We start from the raw sequence: 14,014 nt of genomic DNA, 5'->3' as shown, positions 1-14,014 counted from the left end.
CTGAAATAAATCAAGTTTTTCAAAATATTCTAATTTACTGGCTTTTACCTGTATATCGCTGATAAGAGCACAAATCAGTTGTTTACAAAGTCAGCTGTTTGACCTTTATTCAAATTTATGAGATACTGGATTTGTTTTTTTAATTATTAACTGTAATCAAGTATTAAAAAATTAATTAATTTGTCACTTATTTCAGTCTGTATGAAGTGAATATAGAAAATAAGATGGCTATGGATATATTCTCATTCATCCAGGTAATTGTAAACTCAGGGCATTCAATAGATCGCAACGGGACTGTTCACTTTGTCTTAAAGGGGTTATATTATGATTTTTTTCCTACATTTACAACACTTCCTTGTGGTCTGCATAACATGTAATGGTGGTTCTTTGCTCCAAATGTTGCATTGATTATGTTTTACAGACCGTCTTCAAGCCGCTTTCTGATCGTCTCTTCAGAATGTGCCGTTTTTTGGGTGTGTCACAGTTTGGTGAGCGTTGCGCGCAGCGTGACCCCAGGGATGCAGAGATAGCAGACGATGTGCAGGTGAAAGTATATTTATTGGCAACAGGGAGGTGCAAAGGAAGCAAGTAGAATGATCCAGCACCGTGTGCAGGGCAGGCTGGCTTAAAAAATAGGCATCAGGTAACAGGTGTGTCTTGAGTGCCAATCAGAGAAAGATGAGAGAGGCAGCTCTCAGGGCAGAAGTGCAGTGACAGGAAAAAGCACAAAACACAGGAAAACACAAACATAACCAAACTGTCAGAAGCAGTCCTGACAGGGTGGTCTTGTAGTTTTTAGCGCTTCCATGTGGAGTCTACTGATGGATATAAATTAGAACTATACGGTAATTTGTATTACAAATGGCAGCAGCGGAGGATGCATGTGCATGTGCGAGCCAGTCTGCCGCAAAACAAGAGAGGAAAGAATAAGGAATAAGGAGCTTATTGACTACAGTGCGGACTACAATGGCGGACTAGCGCAAAGCTCTTTGGGTAAAACTTTTCCATATATCAGTGACGGGCCGTGCATTTCACACCTGGGCCTGCAGTGATGTCCTCCTTAAATTCTAAAACATCTTATTTGGAAAATGTAGGAAGATTGTTTTATAAATATGGTTTGATTTCACATTTTCTGTAATTACACATAACCCAAATACACAATAACCAATAGGTAAGAACAGTTGGTTTTGCATAAAAGGTCTCCTTTAGAGGAGAACTGCACTTTTTGGGGGGAATTTTGCCTATCGCTCACAATCATTATGAAAGACATAACAACGGATGTATATATTTTTTTCTAATGCATTCTAACTTGTAAATAAATAAAAGTCCACTTTCAACTGAGCCAATGGGAGGTCCTCTATTCCGCCCATAAAATGTATTAAATAACCATCCAAAAACCGCCAACAATATTTAATTTACATTTTGTGACTGGAATATTAAACAAGTATTAGTGATATTGTTATTATAAGCGCTAACGCAGACAAACTATTTATAGCTTGTGTGCCTATGTTGACATGATCGTCTGGTTAAATGCTTCCTTGCTCGTGGAAGTTTGCTGTAGATCATAAATCATGCCTCTCAACTTGCTAGTAGAAGGATGAGGACGTATTTCAACAAGTTGGAACACTATGACAGATGATTTAGACCCGTAAATGGCGAGAACGACAAAGACACATGGTTCCACCCCGCTTTAATTTGCGAGGATTATGAGACATTCTTCATCAAAACGGGATTATAACAACATTCTATAAATCGGCATCCTAATGACAGCAGACCTTGTACAGTTAGTGATGTTTTATTATGTTTGTTGGCTCACATGAAGTCTGCAGTGAGTTTTTATCAGTGATGTTGATGAAAAGAAAGCAAACGTGATGCGTTTTTTAAATAAATGCGCTGTGAATGCTTAAAATAAGAAAAATACGCAAATATTAAATGTTATTATAAATGTGCCTGTTACTATATTACCTACATATAAACTTCCATCATGTATATAAAACCTTAATGAAGGTGATTGGATGTTTTTTAAGAGCATTACAGGCATAATAGAGCGACCATTGTAAGCAGACTATTAATTGCATTGATTTACTAGTTAAAATGCATTAACAAATGAAAAACATGTGTTCTTGTCTTGCATTAGGATTATAAATGATAGGCAAAATTCCCCAAAAAGTGCATCCTGGTACACAAATATCTTTTATCTGTGACAGGCCCAACACAAAGATAAGATGTGTGGTGTGCTATGACAATATCAGCACAGCACACCCCACACATAACTCTTCTCTCCACCACCTGAGTCAGCCTCAAGTCCTATAAGTCCAAAATCTCACGTCAACAAACATGATCTAACAAAATCGAAGTAGTACCATAGCAACCACTGTAGCAACCACAGAAAAAACAAACAACATAGAAGAGGAGATACGAGAGGAGAGAATAATGGTGACTATTATTTAAAGGGGACATATGAAGAATTTAGTATTTTCTGACTTACAAATTACAAAGTTAGACACTCGTGTTAAACTATGCATCAAACCATAAAGTTCCTGCTTTTTGGCGTAAGCTTGCACGCAGTTTTGGATGCCTCTTTTTGTGGGGTTTTTCATTCTAGCTGCGTTGTGACGTCGCAGTGTGGTGGAAGCACTTATCTAAATATTAAGTTAAGCTCTCAGCCAGAGGGGGATTAACTTTTCTCCCCCTGCTTCAGGCTGTGAGGAAACACAAAAAAAGTTAGGATAAAATATGTTCATCTAATCGTGGCATGGGCATAACAGACGTGCGACATGGAATGACATTAATGCTAATAAAATCAGTTTTTTTTTAATTCACTCTCTGAATCAATTGGCGAGTGTGCAGGTGTACCTAATGTTGTGACCGGGTAAATCTATATGTTTATGAAGTTTAATTTTGACCGCATATGTAAAAAAAATAGCAGCAATGATTCCAAGATATATATTTTAACAGTGAACATTTTCAAAAGATAATTGAGAAACTTTTGGAGAGGGTGGGGCGTGGTGTCATTTGCAATCTAGGAACGGCTCTAAAGTAAAAAAAAACGGGTTATAAAAATGATTCAGGAGGCGTCGGTGGTTCCCACAGACATGAGGAGTTTGAACGTGATAGTCCTTTTGGAGACAATTATTTGGACGCATTCAGTCTTAACTAGGAATGGGTATTGTTTACATTTTAACTACTTACTACCGTATTTTCCGCACTATAAGGCGCACCGGATTATTAGCCGCACCTTCAATGAATGGCATATTTCATAACTTTGTCCACCAATAAGCCGCCCCGGACTATAAGCCGCGCCTACGCTGCGCTAAAGGGAATGTCAAAAAAACAGTCAGATAGGTCAGTCAAACTTTAATAATATATTAAAAACCAGCGTTCTAACAACTCTGTCCCAAAATGTACGCAAATGTGCAATCACAAACATAGTAAAATTCAAAATAGTGCAGAGCAATAGCAACATAATGTTGCTCGAACGTTAATGTCACAACACACAAAATAAACATAACGCTCACTTTCTGAAGTTATTCTTCATTCATAAATCCCTCGAATTTTTCTCCTTCGGTGTCCGAATTGAAAAGTTGGGCGAATGTCGTCCGGCGCTGCCTCTGTCTTAGTGAAGGTGTGTTCGCCTTCGGTCATCCATTGTTCCCACGCAGTTAGCAGTCCAGCTTCGAATGCCCTGTTGACACCAATATCTAGCGGCTGGAGGTCTTTTGTCAATCCACCCGGAATGACGGCGAGTATTGAATTAAGCGCGTAAGCGTGTCTCTCAATGTGATGTTATGAGCTAGCAAATATAACAACTACACTACCCAGCATGCAACGATAGTGACGAGCATGCGCGGTAGCCCTGAGAAGCGTTGTTGTATGCTGGCAGTTAGAATGTGGTTATGAGCACGCTGTGAGTAAACGTTGAGAACTCAGTTAACACGCCTCGTCTGCATTATTTATAATTAGACAGACAACACACTTAATAGGAGCCATTTTGGGGTCTTTACATAAACACACAAATGGAAATGAAACGTCACATATCCCAGCACGCACCGCGTGCTTCTTCTTCTTCCGGGGCGGGTGGTTGCTTACAGTAGAAGAAGAAGCGCTTCCTGTTCTATGGGGGCGGGTGCTTACCTTGGCGGTTGCTTGCGTAGAAGAAGAAGCGCTTCCTGTTCTACCGGGAAAAAAGATGGCGGCTGTTTACCGAAGTTGCGAGATCGAAACTTTATGAAAATGAATCGTAATATTAATCCATATATAAAGCGCACCGGGTTAAAAGCCGCACTGTCAGCTTTTGAGTAAATTTGTGGTTTTTAGGTGCGGCTAATGGTGCGGAAAATACGGTACTTTAAAAAAACGACGCTAGTGCTTGAACAGTGCTGAAAAGAGTACTTAAAAAAATGAGCCATCTAATTTTTATGGAATTTTGTGACATTCAAGTTGAACAAACTTGTAAATGAAATGATAAAGTAATACATTTAAAAATAACATCTACAACATATTGTAATAATTACTGAAGGAATACAGAACAAAGACAACGTGCAAAAAAACACTTGCTTGTGGATACTCATAATGCCGCAGTTTGCAAATACAACCTCACCCGCCGTAACTGTAATTGGTGCATGACAACGAAGTGCTATGTTGTTGGTGTGGCTACCAACTAGCCTAGTACAGCGCTGCTAGCGGTGTCATGAGGGCTGCTGTTGGCATGCTCAGCGTCACACTGTGTATTTCTGTCAGGACGCTAGATTACTTCCAAGATGTTACCTGAACAATACCACCACCATGCCCTTGTTGGAACGGGGTTTCGGTGCCCATCCCTACTCTTAACACACCTCAGACCACAAGACAATCTTATAGACATAAGTTCATAGCCATTGACTCTTGTCTGAGCACTGGTGCCAAGGCCCAAACAAGAACGGTCTCTGCGCTATTGTAGTGTAAAAAACAGCTGTTCCGATGCAAAGAAGCGACACCTCTGGAAACGCCAACAGCAGTTATTAGAATGGAATCCCTCTTATTAGCGGGGAGGTATAATCTGTGACAAAACGATCACTATAAAGTTACCGCTACCAGCAAAATATCAGTCTTTGGAATGGAACCACCATCGTTAGCATTCTGTCCAGTTGTAATAATGGCACAAAGAAATAATCAAAAACATGACCAAGCGTGTTGCCAACTTGGTGAAGAAATTTGAGCGTATCACTGCTAGTCTGCACCATAATGAAGATGAATAAGTCTAACGCTAGGCATGTTAAAATAGTATCTAAACGGCCGCCATTTATCCAGGAAAATATGGAGAAGCTGCTTATGGTGTGTTTGACGGAGAAGTACCTGAGGGCGATACCAGAGGAGTCCACTCTCCAAGTTAAACCTGTATATTATCATTACATTACTTCATAAAACTACTGTACTTGTTCGTAGTACATGCTATTATATTGGTTTTTTTCTGACAATAAAAAACCCAGTGCCCAGCAACATAATTTCCATAAACAAATTTAAATCATGAATGTATTGGAAAAAAATGTTGAAAATGTGAAGAAAAACCCCTTTCAAATCAAATCAAATCAAATCAACTATTTATAGAGCACATTTAAAATTTACCACAGGGGTAGCCAAAGCGCTGTACAATGAGCAGGTTAAAAGATAAAACGAGTACCGAGCAAACACAACACAACACAAACAGAACACGATAAAAAATAAATAATTAAAATAGAATTAATAAAAACATAAAAACAGGATCACATCAGGTGTATTATGGGGCGCCATTGCAGGATGGATATCACTCAGTGTTAAAAGCCATGGAATAAAAGTTTGTTTTTAAGAGAGATTTAGAAACAGGAAGAGAGGAGGCTTGTCTAACACTCAGGGGTAGGTCGTTCCAGAGCTTGGGAGCAGCAACGGCGAAAGCTCTGTCACCTCTAAGCTTCAGCCTTGTGTCAGGGACCGTCAACAGCAGCTGATCGGCTGATCTTAAGGATCGGGTGGGGCAGTAAGGCTGAAGGAGGTCGGAGAGATAGGTTGGCGCGAGGTTGTTTAGACATTTAAAAACAAATAAAAGGAGTTTAAAATGTATTCGGTAACGCACAGGGAGCCAGTGAAGGGACGCTAAAATAGGGGTGATGTGCTCACGTCTGCGGGTCTGTGTTAGCAGACGAGCAGCAGAGTTCTGCACGAGCTGCAGGCGGGCGAGGGAGGCCTGGCTAATGCCAACATACAGGGCATTACAATAATCAAGACGAGTCGAGATAAAAGCGTGGATTAATTTCTCAAGATCATGTCTTGATAGAAGCGGTTTCACTTTCGCTATTTGGCGTAATTGATAAAAGCTTTTTTGAACGACGCTGCTGATTTGTTTTTCGAATTTAAAATCTGAGTCAAACTTTACCCCCAGGTTTGTGACAGAGTCGCTGAGATACGGGGTCAGAGTGCCGAGGTCAACGTTGGGGGAGGGAGAGCGACTTGGACCGAACAACATAACTTCTGTTTTATCTTCATTTAGGCTCAGGAAGTTAGCTGAAAGCCAGACTTTGATGTCGTGCAGGCAGTCAATAAGACGTTGAACCGTGTTATTTTGTGCCATGGGAAAATAAATCTGGCAATCATCGGCATAAAAATGAAATGCAATACTGTACTTCCTAAAAATAGAACCAAGGGGGAGAAGGTAAAGCGCAAATAAAATTGGGGCAAGGATTGAGCCCTGGGGGACCCCATGTGGTAAAGGAGCTGTGGATGACATAAAACTGTCTACTTTTACACAAAAACTCCTGTCGGTTAGGTACGACCGGAACCAGTTGAGGGCGGCGCCCTTAATGCCCACACAGTTCTCAAGACGAGTGATTAAGGTGGCGTGGTCGACGGTGTCGAACGCAGCAGACAGATCTAAAAGCACCAGGACAACATATTTACCAGAATCAGTGGACAGGAGGATATCGTTAAAAACTTTTAGAAGCGCTGACTCTGTGCTGTGGAGGGCTTTAAAACCGGACTGGAACAGCTCAGTGATACCATTATCCTCTAAGAAGGGCAACAACTGACTGTAGACAACCTTCTCTAATATTTTGGAAATGTATGGAAGATTAGAGATAGGTCTGAAGTTAGAGAGGAGAGAGGGGTCGAGGCTGGGTTTTTTAAGTAGAGGTCGTACCACTGCATGTTTAAACTCTACTGGAACTATTCCAGAAGAGAGGCTACTATTGATAATGTTAAGGACACTTGATCCAATAGTAGCAAGTACCTCCTTAAACAGGCGAGGTGGGAGGGCATCTGCAGGAGAACCAGAGGGCTTCATATGACTAACTGTGTCACTTAAAAAAGAAAAGGACACCGGCTCAAACTGATGGAAAACAGAAGAGAAATGCAGGGGAACAGAAGGGTCATATGAAGGCTGAGATAGACTGGCTCTAGTTGACACAATTTTGTCAGTGAAAAAATGGAGACAATTTTCACAGAATTCAAAAGAAGCATCAACTTTTGGTCGTAGACTAATGTACTTTAAATGCCCTTTTCTAACAATTATTGGAGAAACATTATCTGTGAAGAATGGATAGTGGTTATTTTACATTTGCGACCCTTCACACAAATTCCGACCGGGACATACCATCAACAGGCACTTGTTGATATAACACACAGAACGATGAACAATGACGTCTCCATTCCGTGATCAATTAAACACTGCGCTCCCTGCACTATCCAAAGCTGTTCATGTGATGATGTGTTCAAGCACACGGCGTAACTGGGTGTTACATAAATAGGCTTTCAAAAATTATTTGTACATAATACTTCATGCTGGCAAACTAATTTTTCATCCACCAGGCCAGTCACTCAATCATCATTACACATCTTTACAAATGATTTTGTATTATTAGGGTTGACCCGATACAATACCAATGTTGAACACGAATCATACACGAACACGAAGCCACAGATATTTCTCCCCCGAGAAAATTTGTGATATAAACCTTGTCTAAAGCATCCACCTCTATAATGTGAACACTTATTTTCCCCTCTTGAATAGTTTTTATTAACTTAATAAAGTGACCACCAGTATCAAAAGTTGCAGCAAAGATATTGAGAGATGAAGTCTATGATGCGGACACAATTGTTACTGAACTTTCTAATACGCTTCTGCCAGGGAGAGTTTGTATCTACAGGTAATATGCGACTATAATTATTTATATTGACAAATGTGTTTTAGACCGCAATATTGTTCAATTAAGTACACTTATTACTAGAGATGTCCGATATTATCGGACTGCCGATATCATCGGCCGATAAATGCTTTAAAATGTAATATCGGAAATTATCGGTTTCAAAAAGTAAAATGTATGACTTTTTAAAACGCCGCTGTGTACACGGACGTAGGGAGAAGTACACAGCGCCAATAAACCTTAAAGGCACTGCCTTTGTGTGACGGCCCAATCGCATATTATCTACGGCTTTTGACACACACGAGTGAATGCAAGGCATACTTGGTCAACCGCCATACAGGTCACACTGAGGGTGGCCGTATAAACAACTTTAACACTGTTACAAATATGTGCCACACTGTGAACCCACACCAAACAAGAATGACAAACACATTTCGGGAGAACATCCGCACCGTAACACAACAGAACAAATACCCAGAACCCCTTGCAGCACTAACTCTTGCGGGACGCTACAATATACACCCCCCATCCCGCTACCCCCCACCTCAACCCTGCCAACCTCAACCTCCTCATGCTCTCTCAGGGAGAGCATGTCCCAAATTCCAAGCTGCTGTTTTGAAGCATGTTAAAAAAAAATAATGCACTTTGTGACTTCAATAATAAATATGGCAGTGCCATGTTGGCATTTTTTTCCATAACTTGAGTTGATTTTTTTGGAAAACTTTGTTACATTGTTTAATGCATCACAACAAAATTAGGCACAATAATGTGTTAATTCCACGACTGTATATATCGGTATCGGAATAGTTAATTAAGAGATGGACAATATCGGAATATCGGATATCGGCAAAAAAGCCATTATCGGACATCTCTACTTACCGTATTTTCCGCACTATAAGGCGCACCTAAAAACCACAAATTTTCTCAAAAGCTGACAGTGCGCCTTATAACCCGGTGCGCTTTATATATGGATAAATATTAAGATTCATTTTCATAAAGTTTAGGTCTCGCAACTACGGTAAACAGCCGCCATCTTTTTTCCCCGTAGAAGAAGCGCGCGGTGCATGCTGGGATATGTGACGTTTCATTTCCATTTGTGTGTTTATGTAAAGACCCCAAAATGGCTCCTATTAAGTGTGTTGTCTGTCTAATTATAAATAATGCAGACGAGGCGTGTTAACTGAGTTCTCAACGTTTACTCACAGCGTGCTCATAACCACATTCTAACTGCCAGCATACAACGCTTCTCAGGGCTACCGCGCATGCTCGTAACTATCGTTGCATGCTGGGTAGTGTAGTTGTTATATTTGCTAGCTCATAACAGCACATTGAGAGACACGCTTACGCGCTTAATTCAATACTCGCCGTCATTCCGGGTGGATTGACAAAAGACCTCCAGCCGCTAGATATTGGTGTCAACAGGGCATTCGAAGCTAGACTGCTAACTGCGTGGGAACAATGGATGACAGAAGGCGAACACACCTTCACTAAGACGAGGAGGCAGCGCCAGACGACGCCAACATCTGCCAGTGGATCGTAAATTTGCCCAACTTTTCACTTCGGACACCGAAGACGAAGGATTTACGAATGAAGAATAACTTCAGAAAGTGAGCGCTATGTTTATTTTGTGTGTTGTGACATTAACGTTCGAGCAACATTATGTTGCTATTGCTCTGCACTATTTTGAATTTTACTATGTTTGTGATTGCACATTTGCGTACATTTTGGGAGTGAACAGAGTTGTTAGAACGCTGGTTTTTAATATATTATTAAAGTTTGACTGACCTATCTGACTGTTTTTTTGACATTCCCTTTAGAGCAGCGTAGGCGCGGCTTATAGTCCGGGGCGGCTTATTGGTGGACAAAGTTATGAAATATGCCATTCATTGAAGGTGCGGCTAATAATCCGGTGCGCCTTATAGTGCGGAAAATACGGTATTACGTATGCTATTGTGTGCTTAGCTGCTGGCTCGTAAATGGCCTGTAGCCTACCATATTTACCTTTTGTAAACAACTCACTAATGCGCAAGAAAAGACCAACTTTATACATTTGATATTGACATCCATATCAGTTTACTAATTTATGTAGTTTATGGTTAATATTCTAACAGTAAGTTGTACGTACCTCCTCTGTCGTCTCGGCTTCAGGTGTTTTTTGTTTTGCTTTATTCTCTTGTTTTTCCTCCGCCGCAATGGTGTCTTCTGGAAGTTGAACTGGAGCCTCCTGCACAAGACAAAAAGATGTGTCAAAAAAGTACTTCACAATAAGAAAGGACTATTGACCCGTTCTACTCACCTCTACGTCCATCTTTTCCCTTTTGGCTCTCTTTACTTTATTATTTCCGTCACAAACATCATTTCTGTCAGCTGGAGCCAACGTCTTCCTCTTTGGAGGCTTCGGTTGTCGTTTGTCTTTAGCCATGAGATAGCTTCAGTCCTGCTGTAAGACATGGAAGTACATACAATGCCCTCTGCAGTTTTACTATGTTTTTCTGTGTTAGTGATGGCAACAATGTCAATAAACGGAATTAATAAAATGAAACAGAATCCATTTTACTTGTCACAATGTTATTAGGTCGCAGATTTCCTGAGAAATAAATACGTCGACACACAACAAGTATCGATTAAATAAAATGTGTTAAGTTGTAAAGAAGTCATTTACTTACCGAGTTAAATCAGCTGCGGAGAGAACACGTTTCCTCGCATGCGTCTGAAACCGGATGTGACGACTTTTCTATCTGTTTTGTGATTGGTCAATCCCTGTGACTGATACGTACAATCGGAGATCTTTTTTAAAAACTTGATTTTTAATACCTGTGTAGTACAGACATTCAACAATTAAAATAACGACAATCGGGTATTTTCTACAGTAACAAAAAGTGGTTATACAAAAAACAAACGACAATAATAATAAAAATTAAAGCTGCAAGCAGCGTTGTTCGGGCCCCGCGTATTTGGCAGGTGCTAGTCCTAAGTGTCCCAATACTTTTGTCTACTTTTAGTCTGAAGTGTCCCAAGACTTTTGTCTAGTGTACCTACCTTGTCTGCATTGTGTGGGCACGTTGGTGCTTCCTGCTTTTGAGCAGCCATCTTACAAAAACAGCACCGCAGGAGCATCAGTGCAGCGGGTCTTTGAAGGGTCATAAAATCAAAACCGGAGCAGGTATCACAACTCTTTCACCAACTTTTAATCAAAAGGGTTCAATCTCTCTCCTGTGTTAGTTTGAAGCCGAAACAACAAACGCGCTCAGAGGAGATAATGTTTGAAGAAAGGAGACGGGTTTTTACAAAAATGTTGTGTTGAAGGGGGAATAACAAACTTCCTGTAGATTTTTGCTGGGGGTTGTCAATTTATGAAATGTAGGTGTAAGTGAGACCTACGGAGAGGTTTTCATTTCATGTCTCTCCGACCTTCCCAGTGGGAGTTACAGGCAGTTTTGTAGTTTTTTTCTTCCGAGGAGCAGTTTTTTGTCCGTTTTATTAAAAAATTGCTGTAGAGCGCAATTTTAGAATTTGGAGTTAGGTTTTTTTATTAGATCACAGTTTTTGCCAGTCCTGATGTGTGTGTTCAGTTCGGTGAGTTTTGAAGCATGTTAAGGGGGTCAAATTACAGCGCAAAGAGGCAAAAGTGACTGTTTTTAGTATTTTTTTGTCTTGAAGGGGGAATTGCCAACTTCCTGTTGATTTTAGCCCGAGGGGGTCAAATTACAGCGCAAAGAGGCAAAAGTGACTGTTTTTAGTATTTTTTTGTCTTGAAGGGGGAATTGCCAACTTCCTGTTGATTTTAGCCCGAGAATGTACCATTATGAAAGTAAGGTCTGAGTCAGACCTACATAGAGGATTTTGTTTCATGTTTTTCCGACCTTCCTAGTGGGAGTTACAGGCAGTCTAGTTTTTATTTTTCCTAGGGGGCGCTAGAGCGCAATTTTGATTTTTGCAGTTTGGTTTTTTTATTAAAAGACAATTTTCGCAGGTCCTGATGTGTGGGTCAAATATGGTGAGTTTTGAAGCATGTTAAGTGGGTCAAATTAGTGCTCAAAGAGGCGGCGGAAGAAAAATAATAATAATAATAAAACCTTAGAAATTCAATAGGTCCTTATGTCCCATTGCATAAGGACTCCCTGTGGGAGTCCTTTTGCAATGGGCCACTGCGGGCCCTAATAAAGAAAAAATAAAATAAAAATACCGTGATAACACTAGATAAAAAATAATTATCAGGTAATATATTTAAAATTGTTTTGATGGTGATCTTTTTTATAATTATTTTTAGAACGTGGGATGTTTTCATGGCCTTTTTATTGTCATTATTAGTGAGTTGTGTTTTTGTTTTTAATTCAGAATAAAGCAAAAACATATTTGGTTTGCATGCTAATACACTGGATTTATGAGTATGAAATTTACCTAAAAGAACAAATCAGAGGTCTAGAATGTATCCCGTCCTTGAGATCCATGCGAAGTATTTGGCGATGAAACATTTATACAAATTTACATTTGCTAAGAGTATATTACTATTCAATCCTTCTGGTTTTACTTCTTGTTGAATGGAACACTCACAAAAACAACAGTGTTGAGACAGTATTTTGTTATTATTTAAGAACTCAAATGCAACACATGGAGTAAAAAGTTCCTAGACCCTTATTAAAGTTAAAGTTAAAGTACCAATGATTGTCACACACACACTAGGTGTGGCGAGATTATTCTCTGCATTTGACCCATCACCCTTGATCACCCCCTGGGAGGTGAGGGGAGCAGTGGGCAGCAGCGGTGGCCGCGCCCGGGAATCATTTTGGTGATTTAACCCCCAATTCCAACCCTTGATGCTGAGTGCTAAGCAGGGAGGTAATGGGTCCCATTTTTTTATAGTCTTTGGTATGACTCGGCCGGGGTTTGAACTCACAACCTACCGATCTCAGGGCGGACACTCTAATCTTTTTTATTATTATACACACCAATACATATATAACAGTATAGAATATTTTGCTCGAATAAAATGAGAATAATATCACAAGAAAAGACCCCTCAAAACAGAAGGCTCAGGTAAGACTTTATCACTTCTACTACGCCATCACCCTGAGCCCCTTGCTGTGACGTGGCCAGATGCAAACATTGTTCAGTTTATGGTTTATAAAAAAAAATGTTTTATATATATTTATGGTTATAAATTATATCCATGCTAACCTGACTAAAAAGTGTATTGACTGCACTGACAGGATTCCATTTTAGTAGCGTTTTGTTCTTTATTGATACACACATGTATCTACAACAGTGCTTCCTTCGGTAGGAGGTATGAACTGCACATAGTATGAGTAAAAAAACTATCTCACCAGCCAGCCCCCTGTTACGGACTGTGAGGTAAGAAAAAAAAATTCAGTCCAAAGCCTGGGCCCCTGGGAAGCGGGTACAAGGGAGAAAAACCTCATAGCCCATAGCACACAAACATATGTGTGTGGATGGGAAACATCAAAGAACACAAAGGACATTAAATACATTAAAAGAGCAAAGCTGATGCAACCATCTGTCACTCCAGCAGTGCCACTTCTACATAGTGTAAGTAAAACAAAAGATACTCAACCAATAATACACATTGCGCACAAGCGATTGCACCATGCATAGACAAGCAGCCAAACACTGTGGTGGCCTCCGCGGTGTTCCACGCCATTGTCTGCTGGGGTGGGAGGAGCATGGCCAGAGACAGGAGCAGACCCAACAAAGCAAACTAAGAGAGACGACTCCAGCCTCGGCCGCCAACCAACTCTTGGCCAGTGTCCAGTCCGCATGGATGAGCGAGGATGCGTCCAAGGAGACCGCGGCGTCCCTTCCACGCTCATTCACACCGTGAAGCCCACTTCATCCTCATCTCCTCC

At 40.5% G+C, this 14,014-nt stretch overlaps 1 protein-coding gene across 2 annotated transcripts in view; it reads right to left on the bottom strand.

Moving 5' to 3' along the window:
- The window catches only part of chlsn (cholesin), a 28,074-nt gene extending 17,158 nt beyond the window's left edge, over positions 1 to 10,916 (bottom strand). Inside the window, exons 1-3 of one of the 2 annotated variants that reach the window (XM_061967593.1) lie at positions 10,817 to 10,916; positions 10,447 to 10,590; positions 10,276 to 10,374 (exon numbers count right to left, since the gene is read on the bottom strand). In XM_061967593.1, the coding sequence (XP_061823577.1) occupies positions 10,276 to 10,374; positions 10,447 to 10,572 (225 nt within the window). In that variant the 5' untranslated portion in view covers positions 10,573 to 10,590; positions 10,817 to 10,916. The remainder of the gene's footprint in view (positions 1 to 10,275; positions 10,375 to 10,446; positions 10,591 to 10,816) is intronic. The other variant, XM_061967594.1, reaches the window with a different exon arrangement.
- Between the last annotated feature and the right edge of the window lie 3,098 nt (positions 10,917 to 14,014).

Source organism: Nerophis lumbriciformis, linkage group LG11, assembly GCF_033978685.3.
Source record: "Nerophis lumbriciformis linkage group LG11, RoL_Nlum_v2.1, whole genome shotgun sequence".
Lineage (NCBI taxonomy): Eukaryota > Metazoa > Chordata > Actinopteri > Syngnathiformes > Syngnathidae > Nerophis > Nerophis lumbriciformis.
The sequence above is the reverse complement of the archived record's forward strand: the minus strand, read 5'-3'. Positions and strand labels throughout refer to the sequence as shown.